A 25,308-nucleotide genomic window follows, 5' to 3' on the forward strand; every position below is an offset into this window, starting at 1 on the left:
GGCTTTCGCCTGCATCTGTCCACGCAGGACGTCCTGCTTCAGCTTCAACACGATATAATATAGCCGACTACTATGCACCATAACGATAAAGCCGTGCTCGCTCTCGATCTCCACGGGGCGTTCAACATCGTCAAACAAAGCACTATACTCACTAACCTGTCTGCCACAAACTGCGGGCAGAAGTTTTTCAACTACATTCACGCCTTTCTATCACGTCGCAGCACATTCATTCGCCTCAAATCCACTGAACACGGCCCGTACTTAGTAGGCACGCGGGGTACACCTCAAGGGGCAGTCCTGTCTCCTCTGCTTTTTAACCTGGCAATAATGGACTTCCCCTCTCTTCTAAGCGAGGTCGAGGGAATACAACACGCATTATATGAGGGCAATATGACAATCTGGACCAACTCCAGCTCCTTAGCGCAAATCGAAGAACGCCTGCAAAATGCTGCCCTTCTGGTGGACGCCTACGCTGGTTCATGCGGCCTGGAGTTCTCCCCAGCTAAATCAGCTCTTCTTTCAGTCTCTCCATTACCGCCTCCTCAAATTTTTCTTCCGTCGGGGCCCATCGCGTCAGTTGAAAATATTTGGAATCTTGGGATTCACCTCACATTGTCCTTGAATCCCAAGGGCACAATACCAGGCTTCAGACGCACCAGCGAACAGGTGAGATGCATTATACGGCGGCTATCTACCAAGCGCGGTGGCCTCTGTTGGTCTCAGTCCCTCCGATTGGCCCACGCATTTGTGACCAATCACGCCCTCTACGCCTCGCCTTATCTTCGCCTGCGTCGTCGACACGAGCACCAGCTGGACATCCTTCTTCGTTCAGTATACAAACGTGCTCTGGACCTACCTAATGCAACCTCCTACAGCCGAATTGCGGCTCGAGGTGTATACAACACCTTTGCACATATGCGCGAAGCTCATCGCGTTAACCAAATCAATCGACTGCCGCAGACTCCTTCAGGGCGCCGTCTTCTACGCAGACTTGGCCTTAACACGATATCTGACCAAGACCCTCTGCAGCCGGTACCAGAGCTCTGGCGTCAAAAGCTATGGGTGGAACCTCTACCCCGTAATATGAACCCCGACCTCCATCCTGGCCGTAGACCAGCACGCGCCACGGCCCTTCATACGCGACACTCCGATCATCGTGGTGTGTTCTACGTGGACGTCTCGGGTCCCTCCCCGTCGGGTCACTTCAGGGCAGCCGTGATTACAGAGGGCAAACACGTCGATGGCCCCTCTTTTCGAGCAGACACAGTAACGCACGCTAAAGAGGTTGCCATAGCTTTGGCCGCCTTTCAACCTGCCTCTCGCACCATCCTGATAGACGCGCTCGGCCTGTTCCCAGTGCCTTCAGGGTTGCATTGCCCCACTGGTGGCTCGCTTACTTCAGGCAGCCTCTTGCCGCTTTAACCCTCATCCCATTCGTATCGTCTTGACCCTAGACCACTCGGGCTGCCCGGCAACGAGGCGGCAAATGCCACTGCCCGCGCTTTTCCTATCTGGGCCGTTGCCCCTCCGTGTCCCGAGATGGAATCTGGCAACACCAACCTGACGCGCTTTCATGAAATTCGGGCTTATTACCGGGCTTCGCGCCGCCTCTACCCGAACCCCACACGAAGTCTGGAAAAAGCGGACGAACGACTGCTACGCCGCCTGCAGACGAACACCTTTATCAGTCCGGTGGTCGCCCGGCAGTTTTTGCCGGCAATCAAAGGCACCTGCTCCACCTGTCATGTCCTCGCCGACACATATCACGTCGTAGCATCGTGCCAGTTAATCCCGTTCTTTTATCATCCCCTTTCTCTATCCCAACTAGAGAGGCTTGGGAGGAACACCTGCTCGGCTGTTCTACCTTAGCTGCGCAATGCTCCTTGGTGGAGCGCACACGGGCAGCTTCTAGCTCCACTGGCATCCCGAAATAGGGTCTGGTCACTCTAGCAGGCCGATGCGCCACGTCGGCACTATCTAGTAAACTTTTTCTGAAATAAAAGTTTTTCACCACCACCATCAGCTTCCTCTTGTGCCATTTCCCCTTTGAAGTCCACGTCAGATTTCGTGCCATGAGCTAGTGGCTCGGTGATCTGTTAAAATTCCTTAATGAACTGACCGTAATAGGCGCACAATCCTACGAAATCGGCGTACTGCCTTCTTGTTGGTGGGTGGAACGAAATCAGAGTTGCAAGCAATTGGCGCAGATTGAGACGTGCTCTATACTAGATAATAACGTTACCCAGTAACAGGAGCAACTCGTACACATGAAGCGACCTTTTTCTGGCATCAGGGTGAGTCCGGAGGTGCTTCTAACTTGAAGTACTGCTTCAAGGTGCCAGAGAAGCTCGTCGAAGCTCGAGGAAAACACGTCGACGTTTTGCAAGTACGCAAAGCACGTCTGCTCGTCCAATCCAGCCAGCACGGTGCCCATAACTTGCTGGAAAGTCGCAAGCGCCAAAATAAGATCAATGGCACGACCTTGATCTCGAAGAGGCCGTCTGGTGTGATAAAGGCAGTAGTTAGTATTAGGGACCAGTTGTGTGTAGCGCAAATAATGGGGCTGATGCAGAGTGCGTAGCCAGCTCCAGTCTCATCAACTAATGAAGCTGATCGGTTCCGCGAATGCCAACGCGGAAGACCCGAGCACGGGATTGTAAGGAGACTTCTTCGTTCGCACGGTTCACGAGCGGAGCAGTCAAGGTCGGCCCCGTTCGGGATTAGAAGGGGAAAGCTTACTGCGAAGAGCGTCTGGCAAGAAGCAGGCCAAGCGCCGCCATATGAGTTTAAGCTATTGTTGGCATGCACGCGTCCCATTGAGAATGACGTGAGAACGCGACAACTTGGCTGACCCAGACATAGTGGTGGCAGGGAGACGAGCATAACCTCCCCCGCTGTTGTTACGATGTCGGGGCGCCTCGCTGTCGCATGCAGACCTGGTCAGCGCACAGAGCCTAACGGTGCACTCACCGCTCTTAAGAAGGCTTCTACGAAGCAACAATTATAGAGTGAGCTGACGGGGCTCGAGCGTGAGAACGGCTGCCGACGACAGTCAGCCGACGGAGGCAGCATGGCCTGGCTTGTGAGAGAGTGTCACACGTGGAAAACCTATCCTTTTGCGTTTATTATTTGGTAACGTGGTTTTTACAAATTCAGTGTTCATGATGAAACTGCTTCTGTAATTGGTTGTGGCTATGTGAGCCCACACGTGTGATTGGCCTCAGAGGAGACTGTTTGTTTGAAAACAGGATGTTTGAATCTGAAATAAACAGCAGATGTTCGGGCTTGGATTCAGGCAGTAGTCTGAGGCTGCAATATAGTGTCTCTACACCGAAGTACGGCTATTCCTTCGCGCTACCACCGCGTACTCGAGTCATCAAGTGGACCCAATCCGAACCTCAAACATCTTCTCTCCTTAGCTAGTGTTGAAGCTATTCGAGGAGGAGGAAATTAACTACAGTCTACTCTCGATCTCTCTAGTCGACCTCGATTTGTTAATGCTGGTGTTGAGTTCTGTCGACGAGAAGTACTTCGTGCTGTGGAGTGGATCTAGGGCGATCTCTATACGTGGGAGAGGATACATGTTCTCCATCTTGATTTTGTTCAGGTGGCTGTATTCGACGCGATAGCGGTGTGTTTCATTCTTCTTCATCTTCACCTAAAATCAATAGTGACACTCACAGACTCTTCGATGATTGAGTGACGCCGCGGGGCATTTCGCGACTTGTCTCTTCACTGCATTATGTTTGAGCGTGTAAATTTTGCACGAGCTCTGTCGAATAGGTCGGGAACGTTATCCTGTTATCATGCGATGTTTCGTGACTAGGGATCTCCTGATTCGCAGTGATGACGGGAAGCAGCCCATGAATGGCTGGAGTGAGGTTTGGAGCTGGTCTTCCTCACTCTTCGGAAGGCTCGGGTTGACCTCAAAACCTTATTGGGGACATCGATTCATCGCTAAGGCAGCATCTATGAGAGAGAACGTATTTCTGGCATCCACGAATTTATCGATGTAGGCGACTGTCGTTTACGAACGTTGTGGTGCCTCTAATGATGACGGAAGTTTGTCAGCAGTACCTCTGCTTCGCCGTCGCCTTTTGGGGCTATGCATCTTGCGACGCAAATCTGACAATTAGGCGCTGATCGCCCTCAATATGATCTCCAATAGTTCCTGCTTTTTCGGTGTCACATGAATGATGAAGCCGTAGAAAGGTGGCACGGTGACTTGCTGTTTTATTACTTTGAATGCGTGGTTCAGGTCAATGATTGTTGAGTGGTAAGGTCGTCTTAGTATCAACCGAACTCCTGCTAGGAAGCCGATAATATCGTATAGTAATCTATCCCCCTGTGGGTGCAGCGCGTTGATGCCGAAGCCGCGTAGGCCTATCTGATGGTAGTGATAGGGCCGGTATGCGTGGCCAGCTTCTGTGCAAGTGTAGCAGAGTGGGAGGTTCTCAGGGGCCTGCCTAATAATGGTCTTCCTGCGAGCGTAGTGCTGGCCGGCAAGAGGATGACATGGCCTCAGTGGCATTGGCGGTGGTGTATGCTGATGGAAACGCGGCAGTGCAGCTTCTTGATTTAGGCGTGGATGAGGAGTAACTCGTCGGGCAACACTGGCGTAGCTCATGGCTTACGGCTAAATCTCTGGTAGGTCTACAGGTCCCAGTGACCCCAGCGTTTCTTCTCGAACGATGTTGGAGATCGAGGACCTCTGGCTCTTACACTACAGCATCGTTCGGTTAGGTGCTACTCGCACCATGGCTCTTACCTAGTGTAGGTCGCTTGAGAAAAACGAGTGAATGTCCCTGTAGCCTGACGTCAGCTGCTGACTTATTAGGCGTGTGTGCGTTTCCAGCGTCTTCCATCGTTTACGCTTCCCAGCAGAAATCCCGAGTAGTCCTCCGTGGACTTCTCATATCGACTGAAGAGGTCCTGTTTGAACCATTGCATGAAGCAATGATCTTTGTTCTCGTCGACATGTGGGGGTCAGTGAGGCGGAACAGACCGGCTATTTTTTATGAATACCATGACATTCTCGTTTGGTAGCAGGACCCGGGTTTCCATAAAAAATGCAGCCCTTCCTTGCTTGCGATTCTCCTGAACGTGTCTAGGAATGTGCCGTGGTTGAGATCCCAGGTATGAAGTGGAGACTCCCGATAGCCGAACTATAGATCCATCCCGAGTCTTCCACGTAGAAGTAAACACGAGGCAGCTTCTCTTCTATTTGCCAGTGCTTGGGGTGGTCACTCTGCCATAGGTCTTCAGCGAAGTCTCCGGGCCTTAAAAAAGATGACCTACGGAAAGTCGGCGTCTTTCTTGGCTGGTGTATCACACTCGCAGGCCATGGTGCAGTGGCCGTCATCGCTGCCACAGTCAAAGTCATGGCATTCGTCTTCTCAGTCTTACCGTTTAGAGGTGCCTACTACAGTAGTAGACCTGGAGGTGCGTACTCCAGTAGTAGGTTGTTTTGATTTCTTGTTCACGACTGGTGCTGGGTTCACGACTTGACGGAAGCGTCCAGTACATGCAAGGAGCACCTCCCTCCTCCCGAGATATTACGTTGTCGTGACGTTGATGAAGGCAGGGATCGGTACGTCCAAGAATAATCTCTTCATTTGGCAGAACTTGTGGTCGTTACGAAAAGTAAGATTACACTGATACACACTGGCACTGATGGCGGGGAAAAGGCCATCGGCCGCCGATCACCTGACAAGCGGTGAAGCGCGTTGGCATTTATACATGTGCCGTCGAATTTTCCTGTGGTATCGCTCGTGGCCAGTCAAGCTCTAGAACAAACAGTAATGTCCGCATTGTGCGCGTAATCACATCAGAATGTTCTACGACAATTTTAGTAGTTTTTGGTTAGTCGGCGCGGTTAGCAAAAGGCGGCTCCTAGAGCGTAGCAAGGCGGTAATAAATCTTGAGGAAAGAATGTTACAGTAATATTCCTGAAGCTTCATCTGCTGGCACTTTGAACCTTCTTTTGTCATATGTGTGTGTATATTTATTTGTGTGCTTCACAGAGCTTTTGAAGTTGATTGGCCGCCTTTAGAGCAACAAAAAAACATCAGTAGGATTTCAGCCAACTTTGCTGCAATAATGCTGACCGACATGCGCACTATAGTATGCAAGGACTCGACGCATCAATGAAGAACTCTTCAATGAAATGTGCTTTCTAGATTTTACAATAATTACTGGTTTCAGTGAATTGTTACTCGAAAACTTGCCTGGTTTTGGAAGTTCTAGAACATAACACCATTAGTGCAATGCAACAAAACAAACTATAGGCCAGATGTTACAAGACGCGCCGCCACAATCAATGCTAGACCTATTTATTATGCCACCTTTTTGTCAAAACGATTGCCATCTAAATTCTTAGCTATGATATCGTGGTCATCCTAAATATACAGTGAATTATGCACGTTGATTGATCTGATTTGACGCGCTTCTTCTTTTGCAGTCTTACAAGGGACAAGTGTGCATGGTGAAATGCATTGTAAACAGAGAAGGGGAGAGCTGGTATATTTCGGCCGTCGATGGCGTAACATGTGGCCATAAAAAGGTGAAGAAGCATTCATGTTTTCTAATAAGGTGTTTGTTTCACTTTACGATATTTTACATATGTGTTTAGTTCGTTAGTTACTCAAGATTTATTTCCGTGGGGAACACAAGGACACAGTAATGAAATGTCCTAGCACTGTCCAAATAATTGTGCCTTAGAGCTTTTAAACTTTCCCGTTCAGAGATCCTAGATTCTGCAAGGACAGATTTCAAACTGGAAAATTTTGGCAGGCATAATTCAGTACGGTATATATCGCCGCGCCGCGGTGGTCTAGTGGCTAAGGTACTCGGCTGCTGACCCGCAGGGCGCGGGTTCGAGACCCAGCTGCGGCGGCTGCATTTCCGATGGAGGCGGAAATGTTGTAGGCCCGTGTACTCAGATTTGGGTGCACATTAAAGAACCCCAGGTGGTCTAAATTTCCGGAGCCCTCCACTACGGCGTCTCTCATAATCATATAGTGGTTTTGGGACGTTAAACCCCACATATCAATCAATCAGTACGGTATAACCACCCTTATCATTTTCTTCTCACGTGCTTTATTGCTCCGCGCAGGCTCCGCTTCAACGTGCATGCTGCTTCGCAAATAGCCGTGAATCATATCTAAACAGATATTTTTTGAAATATTGAAGTCATGCCAGTAACTGAATACAGTCAGCCACAAAAGGTCGCAGAAACGTTATGGGTGCCAAACTGCCTGTCCCGCCGGATGGATGGATGAATATGGCTGTACCCTTTCGATCGGGGCTTGGCTAGCACCACCAAGCCCTAATACTTAATGAACCAAAAACTAAATTTATTTTTTCCCCTTAAATAGTGAGGTTGAGGATTCGTACTTTGAAGTGAAGGGTTTAATTTTCACTCGTGCCTTGACTTTAGTCACCAATCAGATAACCTTTTTTTAGTTAATTCTACCCGCCTAAAGTCTATTTTGCCCTCCCTGTCTTTAAACCAGAGTGCTTTGAAAACCTCTGCATTATCTTCCTGAACTTAAGGTGAAGCCCTTTACAGAACATTATCAAGTGTTCGGCAGTTTCTTCTTCCTCTCCACACGCACTGCATACCGCGTCTACTCCTCCATATTTAGCCCGATATTTCTTGGTTCACAATGCTCCCGTCCTGGCCTCAAACAGCAGAAAACTACCCCGAGTATGATCATAGATCCTTTTCTAGGCAATTTTCAGCTTAAAAGTTCAATAGATCTCTAGTGCGGACTTCTTAATCATGCCATTTCTCAACATTTCAGTTTCAGCTTCCTTCACCTTCTTCTTAATCGATAATTCTTTTTGGTTCGGCTCCCTGCTGTTTTCCAAGTATTTACCCATCAATTTTCTGGTTCGCTTCCTCCATTTCGTATCGACATTCTTCATGTACAAGCAGCTGAATACCTTCCTAGGCCAACGCTCCTCCCCCATTTGTCTCAATCACTGCTCAAATTTTATCTTGCTGCTAGCTTCCCTGCCCTCCAATGATGTCCATCCTATAACACCTTGTACTCCCTGATTTGGTGTATTCCCGTGAGCTCCTAAGGCGAGCCTACCTATTCCACGTTGCTTAAATTCTAATCATTCTTGAACTTCCGATCTAATGCACAACACCGCATTGCCGAATGTCCGACCAGGAACCATGACCCCTTTCCATATTCCTCTCACATCATACCTATTGTAATTCCACAGTGCCCTGTTTTTCATTACCGCTGCATTTTTGTTACCTTTAGTCGACACGTATATTTTGTGGTTCCTTAGGTACTCGGCCCCATTGCTTATCCATACGGCCAGATATTTGTATTTATCTGTTACCTCTAGCGTGACCTCCTGTATTCTGAGCTCACTACCTTCATTGACATTAAAAATCATGACTGCTGATTTTTCCTTCCCGAATCTGAAATCTAACCTATCTCCCTCATTACCGCAGATGTCCAACAATCTCTGCAAATCTTTCTTGCTGTCGGTCATTAGCACAATATCATCTGCGTACATCAATGCTGGTAGTGCCTGTTCAATGAGTTTCCTTGTTTGACGAAAAAGAGGTTGAAGCCCAGTCCACTTCCCTCTAATTCGGCCTCTAACCCTTGTAGGTACATCATGAATATTAAGGGTGACAGGGGACACCCCTGCCTAAACCCCCGTTTTACCTCTGCAGGTTTGGATACCAGTTTTTTACACTTTATAACTACCTTGTTACCTTTGTAGATATTCTTTAAAAGATTAGTGACCCCATCTTCCATGCTTAGTGTGTCCAGTATTTCCCATATATCGTCTTGAACCATGCTATCACACGCTCCCTTGATATCCCAAAATGCTAGACATAGGGGCCTGTGTTCCTTTTCTGCTATTTCGATGCACTGCGTCAGTGAGAACAGATTATCTTCCAACCTCCTGTGTTTCCGAAACCCATTCTGTAGTTCTCCCGCACCCCTTCATCCTCTATCCATGCCTCCAGTCTGCTTCATAATCTGCATCGCCAGCCTGTAGACCACTGATGTCACTGTTATAGGACGGTAGTTGTTTATGTCAGCTCTGTCCCCCTTTCCTTTATAGATCATGCTCATCCTGCTAAGTTTTCATTTATTGGTAACTTCTCCATCGATTATTCTTTTGCTCACTGCCTCTCTCAAAACCTGCTTAGACTTCAACCCTAATGTATTTATTAGCGTCACTGGAATGCCATCTGGGCCTCTTGATGCACCACTAGGAAATCTTTTCTCAGCTCTTTCCCACACTTGTTGTGAAAATGAAGCCATTGCACCAATTGATTCATCCTTGTATATTGTAGTGCATAAAGCACTTCTTTATTTAAATTTTTCTGTCACCCTTGTTCTTATATACTCAATAGCTTTGCCCCCTTCTAGCCTAGCACCTTGAGCTGTAGTTATAAACCTCTGCTCTAGGCTCGTCTCATTTCTTAGAGAGTTTAGATGGCTCTAAAATCTCGCAGCTGCCTTTCTATCTTTTTTATGTACTTCTGCAAGCCACTGAGCTCCCTTTCTTCTAATTTTATCATTGATCAGAAGGGATGCATCCCTTCTATAGCATAGAAAGATTTCCCATTTTCTTTCGACATCAACCGTCGATTCACCCCGCTGCTTAGCATGTCTGTGTTCCCTAGAAGCTTCCTGACGTTTTGCTAAGGCTCTCTTAACTTCCTCATCCCACCAACATTTGGGTTTGTGTTTTTTTCCTGGGTGACTTCTTACGTGCCTTAGCACGCTCTAGCTCAAACAGTCTAATTAGATTCGTGTATGTCCACACTGTTTTATTATCCTCAGTGATGACTTTCTCAATTTGCTTAGTGGTTATTTCAATTCGCCTTTTTGAATAAAAATTTTCCTGTAGTTGCTCATCTTGTCTCCTTCCCACTTTCACTGCTCTTCCAAAACTTAGCTTGACATGTTTGTGATCACTTACCAGACTTCTGGAGCCACCTTCATCTATGTGCATTCCCCTGAGCTTATCATACATCCTATGTGACATCAGTGCGTAAGCTATCGTCGACTGCAGCCTTCCTAACTTCCATGTTATTTGGCCTTCACACTTGTCGGTCCTGTTGCATTGATCAAATCAAGCCTTTCACACATATTCATGATCATTTTGCCTGTCGGGTCGGTATACCCATCTAAATCTTCTATGTGCGCATTCATATCTCCTATTATAATTATCTCGCACTCTTCTCCTAACTCCTGAATGTCATTTGATATACACTCAACCATTACCTGATTTTCCTCCCTGGCCTTTGCTCCCGTCCAAAAGTACACAATACCAAGGAGTGTCATTTGCCCTGCCGCTTTCCTTTTTAGCCATAAATGTTCCAGGCACTCCTGCTTCACCCTTTTCTAGTCTGTATTTTTATGAATGAATGTCCCAATACCACCCTCTTTCTGCTGCCTTCTCTTCTACTACAATATCGCCACGCGTAGTCCGCATTGTTAGGAGGTTGTTCCATATCCCTGAGATGTGTTTCTAAAAAACCATATACCATCGGCTTCTCCTGCCTTAGGCGGTCTTCTATCTTTTCCCAATTCAGCCTGTTCCTACCACCCTGCATGTCAATATACCCTGTGTCTGGATTGGCTCGGCGCTGGTGGCTACGTCTATTCCTGCCCTGGACTCCACCTATCTTAGATACTGGTGCCACTTTGAAATCGTGTCTGTCCGTACCACCCGTCAAAGAGTCTCTCTGGTTGTTTTCCTCATTACTATCTATTCTGCACCCCGAAGGGCCCGCTTGCCCCCCAAGAAAGCTACTGCGCGTCCTGCAAGCCACCAACCCACCTCATGGCCCATCGAAGTGAATTCTGTCTCGTTGAAAACTACCCCACCTAGGCATCTCTCTGTTTATTTCTACCGCCTCAAAGCCTTTATCTCGAGTCATACGCTATATATCTTGGTTTTCGTTGACAGTCGCTCTTTGAAGGTAATATCACGCACCGGTACCTCCGGTATCGTGCATATCACTACCTGTACCTGAGGAGAAGTGGCGCGCATGTCATCGACGCCTTTCGCCAGTGTGGTTGCTAGTACTGCTGTATCTTCATTTAAGACATCGTTTTAACCGCCCGAAATTATCACGAGGTTTTGTCTACTAGCTGTAGTTTTGAGCTTTGCGCTCGCTAGTCTCATGACATCTTCCAGCTTGCGTCCTGGAAACGCCCCTACTGCAACCCTCTTGTCACCTCTTACCCTCTCTTTGATGGCTTCTGTGCATCGATTGAAATCCGAGTCCTCGGCGACTATCACATGCTGTGACTTTTCAGCTGGAGCGTCTTGCACCTGGGGGTAACTTGCACTTGTGACGGCGGCTGCTTTGTCTCCTCCCCGCCCCTCCGCTACTTCGCTGAAGCTGGGCCTTGCGACAATTGAACCAGCTGAACCTGTTCTTTCCAAACTTGCTTGGTCTTTCTTCTCCGCCGTTATGGTTGCTGGTTACCTACTGTTCTCTCCGTAGGCCGCTCATCTGTTCACCTTGGCCAGTGATTCTCCGGCGTACTTCAGCCTTTCTCCCATAGCCGTCGTTTTCTCTTGCTCTGTCGCCAACGCAGTCTCGAGCTCGGTGATTCTCATCAGCAGATCACTCTGGGCAACCATCATTTTCTCCATTTTTTTCTCGACCTCACATTGCCTACACTTTGGGTCAGCCTCTTCTCCTTCCGCTACTACACTTGTGTCCCCTTTCAAACCAACCCCACATCCTGAACACATTACAGTCTTTTTAACCATGTCTTTCCGACACCTTGTCTTACTTGTCTCACTCAATAATTACAAAACTCGAGCCCTGCCCTACGCAAACGAGAAAGTCCAAGCTCTACTACAAAAAATCGCGTGTTCACTGTACGTTCACCTCCCCCACGGGGTGGCAAACGAAAAAACAACAAAAAAACAGAAAATAAACACACACACACGCACAAACTAATAAATACCTTGTGACTGACCCCCGAAAAAGCCGTGCAATTAAATAGGTGCTACAGGGATTTTAGCTACTGCCTTATAATTATAAAGACAAGGTCAAAACATTCAAAACCGCTTATCTGCGCAGTCGATCAGGAGTGCTCAAAAAACACGTCCACCCACCGTGACAGTCCGATCCGAACCCAGCCAAACAAAAATCCCAACCCAGCTAAGCAAACCCCGCCACCTCGCGGTTCGCCATCTACCGTCGATTGCAATGCCAGGTTGGTAACGGGTGTTCTTGTTATTCACTGGCCTTATAATTTTCAGCTGTGACGTCGTGCATTTTAGTTCGCAGTTATCACGCGAAGCAGTTATGTGCACCATGAGCGTCACATTTCAATTTTCATAGTCTGTTCAAAGAACTCGCGGTGATCTTCAAACAGCATTACGTTGGCTAAGTAGCACTTTGTGATAAAGACTCCGACTGATAACAATCATGCTCATAGTCTGCTCTTCGCCCAGAAGCACGCAGACGCAGATGCGAAAAAACTCGCCTCGTTAAAAAAGAAAAGTGGAAATTATTTCTACCCGGTAACAAAAATAGAGGCGATATAATAATTAAGGAACAGATGCTTCCCGGGCACTGCGGTGGCTTTTCACCAGATAAGGGGCTTTTCGCCATGGGCCCGCGCGGTATATAAACTTTTGTCGTCGACTGTACATCAAGATTGGGTACGGACATAAGCGATAGTATTAGAATTTTCTGTTACGCATGCATGAGAGCCGGTGCATTTGATCATCAATATTTACATATGAACGGTAGCACTTACCATTGTCGTTTTGCAGCATGCTTAGCCTTTTTCCTGCATTCGTCATCGCCAAAGACCACGCGACATCTGAATAAAGGTGGTTCTCGGCCAGTGTCACATTTATTAACGGGTCCGTGTCAAGCCAAGAGCCAAGTTAATGCCCCCAGATAGATCTCCACCACCACCAACGTCTTGCCTCAGGCAAGAACTTGTCCCTATGGGGTATGGTCTATACATAATAATCCGCAGTTGTAGTTAGGTTACCAACCTAATGACAGCACGTGACCATAATCGCGATGCAGCTGCCAAAGAAGCCGCCATTTTTCTCGGATTATCATGTGAGCGTTCCGAAAAGTGGCTGTCATACGAGAGAACTGCGACCTTCAGTTATTGGGACATCAAGGAGAAGTCGCGCTTTCTGTACGCCTCATCGGAGGGTAGAGCCTAGACGTAGTTTGATAACAGGAAGCTCACTATAAAACGTGGTGCATCTCTAGACCTATTTCCTATATGAGCCTTTAGGAACTTAATTGGCATAAAAGCAGCCACCTCTTTTCTTAAAGAAGGACTGGAGCTGCCGAACAAAAGCATTTTAATATTTACGGAAGAGATGACGTGCCTTTTTCGCCACGCTAACGCTGCAGAAAAGGAAAAGTAATTTGTTTGGGCGTGCACTAATGCAGCATGCGTTCAATAGAATTATCAGGATTCCACCGAAAACCGTCAGAAATTCTTCTCTAATGCAATGGCAATGCAGACGACGATGCACGTGTGCTACGGGCGATTCAATCGTCGTTGCATACCAGCGCAATTCTGTCAACAAACCAGCGGCAAACCCTCGCCCACCTCGTGATAACTAGGAACGAGGAAGGCGGCTGTTTAGCCTGGCACAGGTCAGCGACTAATCCACCACAGCCGCAGAAAAGCCGGAATTCTTATTGCCATGAAATTGTAATCCGCAGTTTCGCAAGCAACAACCCTACGTCTACTGCCAGCTGATAGAACTCTTGACATTACAGCCTACATCACCGAAGCCTAATAGCAAAAGTAAGGGCTGAACAATGTGCCATCACCGAATCACTACATTTCGCAGGGTTGCCCTGCCATGCACCGAGCAACTCAGGGGCCAATAACTTTGCCCTCATCTGCATAACTAATGGCAATACGCAATGAACGCACGTTTCTGCATCATGGCATGCTGAAATAATATACCGCTGACGATTGCGATTCGTGGGTTTTCCACCGTCTACACAGAGTCTCCATGTGGGCATTTCTTGACCGAACAAGACCGGACAATATAATGTAAATGCATTCAAGAAAGTTAACGCAGCCGTCATACGATGCCGCCAGCTAATCACAACGTAAACCATCAAACCACCGACCTGCACTTCCGAGTCGATAGCCACAACGGATTTGCTTTGTTCTACAACAGGACCAACTAACTATTCCGTAGTATGCGTCGTGTTCATCGCCAAGCTGAAGAAAGAAAATGTCGTAACCTACTTAAGATCTAGGTTGCATAACGCTTGGCACCGACAATGAGCATAAGCTTGCTGTAACACAGTTCTGGTGGGGCCCCACCAACCTAACATCAGTGTGTAGCAGACTCGCAGGCTTCCACTTTACGCTTCTGCCTGCGACGCCTGAAAAGCCTCGAAGTGGTACATTTCAAATTAGGCGGTTTACTTGTGACGGTTTGCACGTGTGGTGATGTTTGGGTCTGGCTGACGGACTCATAAAGCTGAAATGGACATGCAAGTAAACACATACAAGCATTTATTCAAAACAGGGGCAAAGGCAGGAGACTACAAAAATTACCTAGGACTAAAAACTCACATACACGATAAAAATAGCAGCTACAAATCTTACTATGCTTTAAAATACTCTACAGCAGGAACAGGCCACACACAACGCGGATTGGTAATAAAAAACCACATAAAAAAGTAAAAAGACATGTACAAAAAAGAAATTACAAAAACAATGTTCTTACGCTAATGAAATTCTACGTGCGCCACAGCGCGCACTACTACTAAGAATTAAAAGCGCGGTATAATAAAATAACCATTCAAAAATAACAATAAATGCCCCCACCTCCCTGAAGGGAATCATGTGGAAATGCGAGTGCATTTCGAAGCGTCCAAAATTGCATTTTGCATGTAAGAACCCAGGGTTATAGGAATAGTGTATTCTTTTTTTGTTTACACTGTATAGCCAATGGCGCCGTTCGTCGCACGTGGCGTCTTTCTGTTCCGAGAAACGCGGTATGTGTTTCCACTAGCGTGCTCGGTTAAAAATGCTACGAAGTGAACTAAACAAACAGCTTTCTCGGCTCGGCGTTGGAATTTCGCAGTGACGTCTCGTGCACACATTTCCTGATGTTCTTGAGAGGTGCCCAGCCAGCGGACAGTGGAGAGTGTGGTGCAAGCGGACGGGAAAGTAGGGTGCAGGGAGGAGAGAGAACTAATGGCGATAGGTATGAGGGGGGGAGCTACGGTTGCAAAGGGGATAGATGGATGGATGGAAATAACTTTATTTATACGTCCTGTACAGGATGTAGCCACCTATCTTGCTAATCCCAGGTCGGGACTGGGAGGTCAAGCCTCCTAGCCATGTCATGGGCGTACTGGACAGCCAACACTTGCGTGATATGGTCGTGAGACTTTATCATCCCTGTAAACCATTTCCGGCAAATGCCACGGCCAAGCGACCCACATTCCCAGAGCATATGCTCAAGCGTGCATACTTCTTTCTTACATGCCTTGCAAACAACTCCCATATATTTTATATCACACCATTCTTTTGCCTGTGCCGGTGAGTAATTGAGTAATTACAGACTGTGTCTGTAATTGTCTACGTGTGACCGCTTGTGCTCTCTTTAGTGTACTGTCAAGGGGTGCCAACTCTCTCCTCCCCAAATAGTAATGTTTAGTAGTTTCATTATATGTCATGGGTGTATCCCGTTGTAAATTTTCAAATCCAGCAGAATCAAAGTCATGTGTAAAAGCGCCCCAGTTCGTAAGTTCGCGGGCAATGCTGTTGGTCGATTCATTTGGATTCATTGGAATGTCATCCAATGATCTAAGGTGCGCTGGGAACTAATATATATAATGTGTATCAATGGCGTGTTTCCTATTATTTATCCACACTGCTCGTGGTGTGATCCTGTCCCTAGTTAAGGCTCTGATGGCTGTTTTACAGTCACTCTACATCTCGGTGTATCAATCATCTGTCAAGGCCAACACAATAGCAACCTGTTCAGCAATTTCGGTTTTGAAGTGTAAACCGTGGCGCAGTTGGTACACCTGCCCTCGTGGTCAACTACTACCGTGGCGAACCTATTTCGGTCTTTATATGAGGCTGAGTCGACAAAGCAAGCCCCCCGCCTCCTTTATCCAATTTCTTCAATTAAGCCTTAGCCCGGGCTACCCTTCTGGACATGTTGAAGGTTTGGTACATATTTCTTGGCAACGGGGCAAACGATGATGCTCACAGCAAAGCCCTGTGGCATCTTGGTGTATGTCTTCTGGTCTATGACAGGGTTGATCATGATTCTATGAAGGATCGATCTCCCAGCGCCAGTTGTAGAGAGTCTTGCTATTTGTGACCTTTCTTGAGCCTACACTATTTGTCTAGTCGTGTTGTGTACCCTAAACTTGAGCAATTTTAGAGTGCCGTTGCAAAGCGGGAGACTCAGTGCACTCTTGATGATTTCTTGATCACCGCGTCGAGCTTCTTTTTTTAGGTTTGTGTCTAGCTATACATAGAAGCCGCATATGAAATATGACATAGCACGAAAAAGTTGATCAACCGGATAAGATTGTCCTCTTTCTTGCATTTTTGTCTCCCGAAAGTCGTCTGATCATCCGGTATGCGTTCTCTGTCTTGAAGATAATTTTCTTGAGTGCCATGTGATTCCTTCTATTTGCATCTTTAAAAAAGCCGAGTACCCTCATCGTGTCTACTCTGGGTATATTAACACCGTTTTCGGTCAATATATGTATATATACGTCACTTTCGCATAGCGGCTTCCAGCCCTTAGGTCTCCTCCTTTCTTTTTTCTGTAAATTATTAACTCCGATTTGTGTGGGGAGCACCTAAGACCAGTGGGCCTCAAGTATTCCTCCACTGTCTGCACCGCTTCTGTAAGTGCATCTTGTACCTGTCCTTCACTAACACCAGTACACCATATGGTAAGGTCATCAAAATAGATGGTGTGGTGAATGTTGCTGATATTGCTCAGTTTCCCGGACAGGCCGATAATGCACACGTTGAGGAGGGCGGGAGACATCACCGAGCCTTGAGCGGTTCTACGATCACCAAGTTCAACCACGTCTGAGTTGGTGTCTTCTACCCTTAACCTCTCTGTACGTGCTCCTAAGAAAGATTTTGTGTAATTAAACATTTTCTATCCAAGTCCAATTTCCTCTATTGTTTGAAGAATGTATTTGTGCCTTATGTTATCGATTGCTTTCTCCATGTTTAGTCCGAGAATGGCTTTGGTATCTCTGGAGCACCCATCTAGAATGCGGTGTTTCTTCTGCTTCATAGCATCATGAGTAGATAGTGAGGATCTGAAGCAAAACATATTGTAGGTGTGTATGTTGTTGTCCTGCAAGAAATCCTTAGGCCTGTTGAGGATTGCATGCTCGGCAACTTTCCCTACACATGATGTTAGCGATATTGGCCGCATATTCTCCAGACGCGGAGGTATACCCAGTTACTGTATTAGTATGACTCGAAAAAGTTTCCATTCATCTGGAATTTCCCCCGAATTTCATGCTTCGTTAATAAAGTCAGTCATTGATTCAATAGAGGGCTCGTCGAGATGCCTGAATGACTTGTTGTTCACGCCATCTGGGCCAGGGGCAGACTTTATATTTAACTCACTTAGCACACCTCTGATTTCAAATAAAGTGAAGGATCGATCCAGCTCCGGCGGAGTAGCTCCCCGGTATTCGCGTCGAGGAAATCGTTCTTGATCTTTAGCGACTGGTAGGTATTTGTCTATGAGTTGTTTAGTTACAGTTTCAATGTCTTGATTTTTAAGGTCTATGTGTATGGCCCAGGCAAGACAGTGTCTTTGGTTGGACCTGGTGCCTAGCTCGTCTAGGAGGTGCATAAAATTTTCTATGCTTTGCCATTCCTGATCTGTCCATCAATCGTTTCATAAAATTCATCCCACTGCTGCTTACATTGGTTGTCGCCGTACAGTACAATTTGTTTATTCAGTTCTGCTATTTTCTCCCACAGTTTTTGATTGAGTCTTTAGGTCCGCCATTTTTGAGTAATGGCCTGCTTTGCTTCAAATAAGTGGGCTAGTTTAGAATCCATGGCTTCCACCATTAGCGTCAGTGAGAAGTTTTCTGGCTGACTTGATATTATTCCTGGTTAATTTGCAGCACTATTTGAGGCTTGGTTTGGCAGCGTTTGGTGTGCTTTGCGCTCTCATTCTGCAAAACACAACCCGATTAACAACCTCGAATTCTCGAGTGCGGCCTTTCTCAACCTCCAGCTTAACCTCGAGAACATAGTGATCACCACCGACGTTATTCATCCATATAGGATGCTTCATATTCTTGACAAAGCTTAGGTCGGGTGTGGTGTCTCTACAGACAGAATCGCCAATACTTGTGGGATACCACTTATCTGTAATTAAGACCAGGTCTTGTTCGTCTGCATGATGCCATAAATTCCTGCCTTTGGGATTTTCCGCAGTATATCCCCAGAGTTCATGAGCAGTGTCGAAGTCCCCTAATACGATTAGAGGTCTAGCTTGCACGAGTTTTATAGCTTTCTCAAAAATTATCTTGAGCTGTTGGTTCTAGTGATTTGGGTTACTGTATATGTTGAGGACAAATAGGTTGTTGCATCTATGATTTTTGTACGAGACCGGCAATAATACCTCCCCCATGAGATACTCTAAGTTTTTGTCCCGAATGCCCAGATCTCGAGAGATGTGTGTAAGCTGCTTAGTTACAAACACGCATAAGCCTGTATCATAAGTTTCGCACTGTATTGCTCTATACCCAGTGAACGTGATGTATCTGTACCCAGTTTGTTAGAGTGCTTTATATCCGGCTGAGAATATAGTGATCTGAGATATTGCTGGAGTGTGGAACTTTTGTTGTTCCACACTCCCATTACATTGCTACACTCGAAATTTACTTTTACTGTGAACCATATTAGATATTCGTTGCTCTATATATATTTTCTTGTATGTACAAAGCCTCCTGCAAAAAAAATATATCTTATATTGAGTGCAAGATAGTGCTTAAATTAGGAAGACATTCTCTAACCTATTGGATGTCTTTTTTTGTGTTTTTTTTTCCTGTCATATACATGAATTTAAAAAATGCCGCTTTGTCCACAGGCACAAAATTAACTAAGCGCTTAAATGCTTCTTGTTATGTCTCTCGCAGGCTGAGGTAACAAAATAAATATTTACGTTTCTGTACTGACGGAGAAGTATACCATCATGCACCACTTCGAAAATTCAGCCGACCAGATTTTCACCGTTTTGAACGGGTCAAGAATACTTACACCAGTCGAGTAATTGTTCCAGCCCTAGAACTGTGAGGAATAATTAACTTCGCACATGAAAAGATGTACAAAGTCCGCCACTTTTCGCTGCTAAACAGAAGCAAAGAAAATATTTGTATTAGCTACAGAGGCCGGCAATGTCAAAATGTCGCGCTCTGCCCCGTATCGCATTTTGCCCCATCTTACCCGATATCAGTGGCGAAACTTTGTTACTCAAAACCTAATAATACGTGTAATATTTGAGAATATATGCTTTAATAAATAAGGCTGACAACCACCAAATTTCAATGAGGACAATTGTTGCTTGCACAAGCCCCACAATCTTGCCCTAAGAACGGAATTTCCGGCATGTCTTAGCATTGAAGCTATACTGCAGGAATAGTGTAGTTCTTAGAGGCCAACTACATTGAAATTTGACTTGAACGAAATTGACTCAAAAGGCGTGGTATATGTTGCGTGAATAATAATAATGACAGTGGTAAAACTTGATATCGCGTATTGCATTTATAATTAGTACTGTAATTGTCAGCGCGCAGAGAACGCGAAACTGCAGCGAGTGGCCGGGTAAATTAGACACGAATTGAACTGACGCAAATTGTATCTGACCACTGCTCCTGAGCAGAACTCTCTGCATCTGCACTTGTTCCTATTCTGCGTGACGCCCTTCTACAAGCGGATGATTCAGTGGGGTTAACTCTTTGGTAGCATGAAATGCTGGTCCGTAGGCTACTGGAACATATCTTATGGCTGGAGCCAGCTATCACACTTTTTCGAGAAGCCTGAAGCTCTAAACATCAGGTTATAGCAGGGAGGTTAAATAATTGGGAAGTATCGAAGGGGATAATGCATTACGCGACTTTCTTCAAAGATTTTGAATATAAACACAACAGGTGTCTCCACCCAAATACTGCTGGAGCTGACGAGAATGTTGAATCCTGGCGCCATGCCTTTTTTACTCAGCCACTACAAACACAATAATGGCTAAACTCGACCCGAGTATTAAGAAGTGCCGGCGATAACTTGTATTCAAAACATGCAGCCTTAGTATAGCATAAATTGCTTGCGTGAGCATGTTTTGCTCACTAAAATGTAGCGTTACGTTATTCCGAAAATGAAACTGGTAAAATGACGCCCCTTGAAGTGCTACACTAGCTTCGCCACCTATAATCGCGCGATCAAAGCTCTGGCAGCTGATCGGTTCGTTCCGAGTGGCGATTAGTTGAAGGAGCGAAGTTCGAGAGAATTTTATTCGTGCTCAGTTCAAAGCAATCTGAGCTCATAAACGTCTGGTCGTCTGGGTCGCTGGGTGTTCTCTCTGCAAGAGTACAATTTTGTTTTGTCGTCGTTTACAAGTCTAGCAAAACACATCAACATGCAGATGCTCTCTCCCGCTGCTCCCTGCCAATATCTTCGACGAGCCCTTGTGCCATATTCGCCACGTGATCTTGATGCTGTGCCAGTGGTTTTTGGCGCGCTGGCTTCGAAGAACTACACTCAGTTCCCCTCGCGACAGCGTGATGATCGGTACTGAACCGCATTATGAACAGTCTAAGTGGCAGGTCGCCATCTCGTGATGCCAGATCACGTCGACGACTACGGCAAGTTAGGATAGAAAGCAAAGTGCTATACCGTTATGTTTACGTCCCTGATGAACACCAACGTGTGTCATTTCTTCCGCGTTCCCAACGTCACAAGTTTCTCAAAGCCTCTCATGACAAACCGTGTGGAAGCCACTTCGGATATAACAAAGCACACAGCCACGTCAGGCAACGTTTCTTCTGGCCTGGCCTGTTTTCTTTTTTGGGCAGTAAGCTGCGTCTTGCCCTCTTTGTTAACTGTGGATGAAACCAAGTTCGAGTCCTGCAGGCCTAATGCAGCCAATTCCTTGTCTCGAGATATCTTTAGCCGTCGCTTAGACTTAGCCGGACCTTTCCCGTCACGCCAAGAGGTCACCAATGAATAGTGAGAGCTGTCGACGTAATCCTACCACCCTCAAACTGATGGGTTGACAGAACGATTTTATCGCACACGAACATACATGTTATGGATGTATATCGGAGCACACTATCACAGCTGGGGCAAAATTCTTTTGTTTTTGACGTTTGCCATTAACAACACTGTTAAACGAATCACTGGCTACTCTCCTTTCTACCAAGAGTACGGCCATGCGCCAACGTTCACCGTCGACGTTTCTTTCTTGAATGTTCCAAGAAGCGCCTAGTCAGCCATACCCTAGCAGTTCACCTCAAGAGTTGAAAAATATTTACTACGTGCTCGTGTCAAAACAAAAGCCAGTAAGCGAGATCGGAAACAGCGCTACGATAGCTCTCATCACGATACGATATTGCCTTCAGTCCTGGGGATGAAGTGCTGTTTTAATTTCAGACTCGTACTACAAGGTTGTGTGATAAATTTTTGATTAGGTAAATTGGGTCCTCATAGTTAGCGATCAAGCGTCACCAGTGAACTATCGTGTCACTCCCGTCGAGTTTTTTTCAGATTGTCGTTGAATTTCAAAACTTGTTCATGTTTCGCGTCTAAAATCTTTCATTTGACGTCCCAAGCCCGTCTAAGACCCGGCCGGGCTAGCGACTTGAGTGCGATGGATGGGGGGTGAAACTACTGTAAGTGGATAAGACAGATGCTTGGGCTAGTTGGTGATTGGAAGTCAGCCTATTTGCACAGCGCAAGACTACAAGTAGTTACGATGTAACTACAGAAGAGGAGACAAGGACAGAAAGAGCGCTGACTTTGTTGGTCAGTTGAAGTTAAAGTTGAAGTTGTTGAAGTTGAAGTCAGCGCTCTTTCTGTCCATGTCTCTTCTTCCGCACTTACATCGTGACTACATGTAATCTTGCGCTGTGCAAATATGTTGATTGAACTACTGTGAGTATTATTCATGCGCTTCATCTTTTCATTGTAGATAGTCGTCAGTACCTTTGAGGCCTGTGTTATGGGGGTCTCCAAGGGACAATAAAAGTAGAGTATTGCGTCCTCAACGTTGTGTTAAAGTATTATAAAAAGCGCATTGTGCTACGTTAAGTTTATTGTGGTTGTTTTGGGCGCATAATAACGCGTGTTCACACGAATGCAGGAACGCGCTTGGTAGATACGTAAGTGTGCCAAACCGAGCATCAATATTCAAAAAGTGACAGCTTTGCTGCAGAGTCGAAGCAATGAATGCGATAGCAACAAATTGGAATGCCACGCGAAAAATGGCGATCAGATCAAAACGTGCCCCGCATCGCTCATGCACTAATGACTAATGGCCCGTACTCACAGGTACGGATGAACGCGAATAATTGTCTCAGTTGTTCCTTCGCTCTGTCCGAAAAGCGCACCCTTTTCACAAACGGAGACTCTGCAGCGAGTGCAGTGACCTTTGTACTCCCGAAAACAACATAATCTTTTCATTGAAAGCCCAAGGCGTATGATTCTCTCCACCGCGAGCTAAGCACGCGCACGCGTAAGCGTCTTCACCACCTCTCTCCGCGGGTCAAAGTACACGTGAGGGACGAACGCATCAGCACGCGTCACATCATCGAGTCGATGTGGCGGTAATCTCACCATCTCGATAGTAATCTTGAAAACATGATCGTTGCACACAGATCGCCATTGCCAGCAGTAAGTCGTCGATCGACGTTTCAAAGCTCGACGTTTCAAAGTTAAGGAGGCGCTCCTTCGTGACTCAGCAGCTACCGCCACGCACTCACAAGCAACAAGTCAATCTTCAGTTTACGCGTGCCATAGTCTTTTTCATAAGTATTTTTCTTTCTTTCTTTATATGAGTCAGGACCTCGTCAAGCTCTTGAGCTTTTAGTCCTGTACTCCACCTTATCTAAAGGAAATAAAATGATTGATTGATATCTACAGGCGCGTATATATATATATATATATATATATATATATATATATATATATACATATATATATATATATATATATATATATATATATATATATATATATATATATATATATATATATATATATATTGTAGGCATTCATTAAGCACATCATCTATCTTTACAAATATTCATCATCATGAGTGGTCGTCATCTTCTTCTGCTGTGGGGACTTGGCTTGTCTGAGTTCTGTGCCTTGGGCGTGGTCGCTTCATCGTGTCTTCCGGGCCTAATAAAGGTTGCCTTTACTGTTACATCACAAGTGGTGGAGGTGCTGGGTACTTTTCAAGCCTAGACCTGCGTTCAGGTTACTGGCAAATACCCATGCACGAGGATGACAAAGAAAAGACAGCGTTTTCAACACCAGATGGGCTGTATGAATTCAACGTCATGCCATTCGGCCTTTGCAATGCTCCAGCAACATTCGAGCGGATGATCGACACAGTTTTACGAGGCTTGAAGTAGAAGACTTGCTTGTGCTATTTAGACGATATCGTTATTTTCTCGTCAACCTTCCCTCAGCACTTGCAACGACTGGACGAAGTTCTTACGTGCCTTGCAAACGCAGGCCTTCAGCTGAACACCAAGAAGTGCCATTTTGCGAGCAAGACGATTAAAGTGTTGGGCCACATCGTAAGCAAGGACGGTATTCGTCCCAATCCTGACAAGATTTCCGCTGTCCAACACTTCCCGCGTCCTGAAAAAGCCAAAGATTTGCGCAGTTTCCTCGGCCTCGCTTCTTATTTTCGCCGATTCATTCGAGACTTCGCCTCAATAGCTTCACCATTGCACAAGTTGCTCGGATCAGGCGTCGCCTTTGTGTGGTCTCCTGAATGTGAAGCGGCGTTTGCCCAACTGAAGTGTGCACTCACATCCGAACCAGTCCTCTGCCATTTCGACGAAACCGCGCCTACGCTCCTGCATACAGACGCTAGTGGTCGAGGCATTGGTGGAATTCTTCTACAGCGAGACAAATCTTCACGTGAGAAAGTCGTCGCATACGCGAGCCGTGCACTGACTCCTGCTGAAAAGAATTATACCATCACCGAACAGGAGTGCCTAGCGGTCGTATGGTCGATACAAAAGTTTCGACCTTACCTCCACGGCCGCCACTTTACTGTGGTTACGGACCATCACGCCTTGTGCTGGCTCTCGACAATCAAGAACTTGTCCGGCCGCCTTGGTCGCTGGATTCTTCGCTTACAAGAATACGACTTCACTATCACATACAAGTCGGGAAACAAGCATCAAGACGCCGACGCCCTTTCGCTTTGCCCGCTCTCTTCGGAGCCGCTTAACAAACCCGCCACTGCTGCACACGAGAAGCTTTCGGCCGTCTCTTCCCTACATGTTTCGTCATTAACTACTTTGGACCCAACTTCTCCAAGCGAGTGTGGTTTGTTCTTATCTCACCAACGTGCTGACCCTTACTGTCGCCGCATCATGGACCGTCTTGACGGGACTTGCCGGCCCCCTAACGCCCGTCTTCGCCGACAGCTGACGCAATTCAAGCTCAACAACCACGTCCTGTACCGTCATATCTACCACCCTGATGGTCAACGCTAGGTGCCCGTTCTACCTCGCTCTCTTCGGGCTCAAGTCCTCAAGACATATCACGACGACATGTCTGCCGGACACATGGGCTTCCAGAAAACGTATGACCGCATAAGATGTCACTACTACTGGCCGGGTTTGTCCACCTGTGTCGCGAAGTACGTTGCCTCATGCGCCCTTTGTCAGCGTCGCAAGCTACCTACATCAACTCGAAGTGCACAATTACAACCGCTCCCGTGTCCCCTGCAACCATTCGAGGTAGTTGGCATTGACCTGTATGGTCCGCTTCCTATGACTGTCACGGGCAATCGTTGGATAGTTACAGCTGTCGACCACCTGACCCGCTACGCCGAAACAGCTCCCGTGCCTTCTGCATCAGCTTCGGAAGTGGCCGACTTCATCCTTCGAGCAATAATCCTTCGACACGGAGCTCCTCGTGTAATCCTGAGCGACCGTGGAAGAGTATTTCTTTCAGCACTCGTCGAAGAAGTGCTCAAGGCAGCCGGCACTACACACAAAACAAGCTCCAGTTACCATCCTCAGACGAACGGCCT

The 25,308-nt window shown here is 46.5% G+C and overlaps 1 protein-coding gene across 2 annotated transcripts in view; it reads left to right on the forward strand.

Annotated features, from left to right (window-relative positions):
* LOC142796343 (venom metalloproteinase BumaMPs1-like) overlaps window positions 1-25,308 on the forward strand; it is a 202,964-nt gene that overhangs the window by 142,883 nt on the left and 34,773 nt on the right. The window contains exons 13-14 of one of the 2 annotated variants that reach the window (XM_075886706.1): window positions 6,461-6,562; window positions 19,175-19,314. In XM_075886706.1, coding sequence (XP_075742821.1) covers window positions 6,461-6,562; window positions 19,175-19,192 — 120 coding nt within the window. In that variant the 3' untranslated portion in view covers window positions 19,193-19,314. Of the gene's footprint in view, window positions 1-6,460; window positions 6,563-19,174; window positions 19,315-25,308 lie in introns of those variants that run through there. The other variant, XM_075886705.1, reaches the window with a different exon arrangement.

This window comes from Rhipicephalus microplus, chromosome 2 (assembly GCF_043290135.1).
Source record: "Rhipicephalus microplus isolate Deutch F79 chromosome 2, USDA_Rmic, whole genome shotgun sequence".
Lineage (NCBI taxonomy): Eukaryota > Metazoa > Arthropoda > Arachnida > Ixodida > Ixodidae > Rhipicephalus > Rhipicephalus microplus.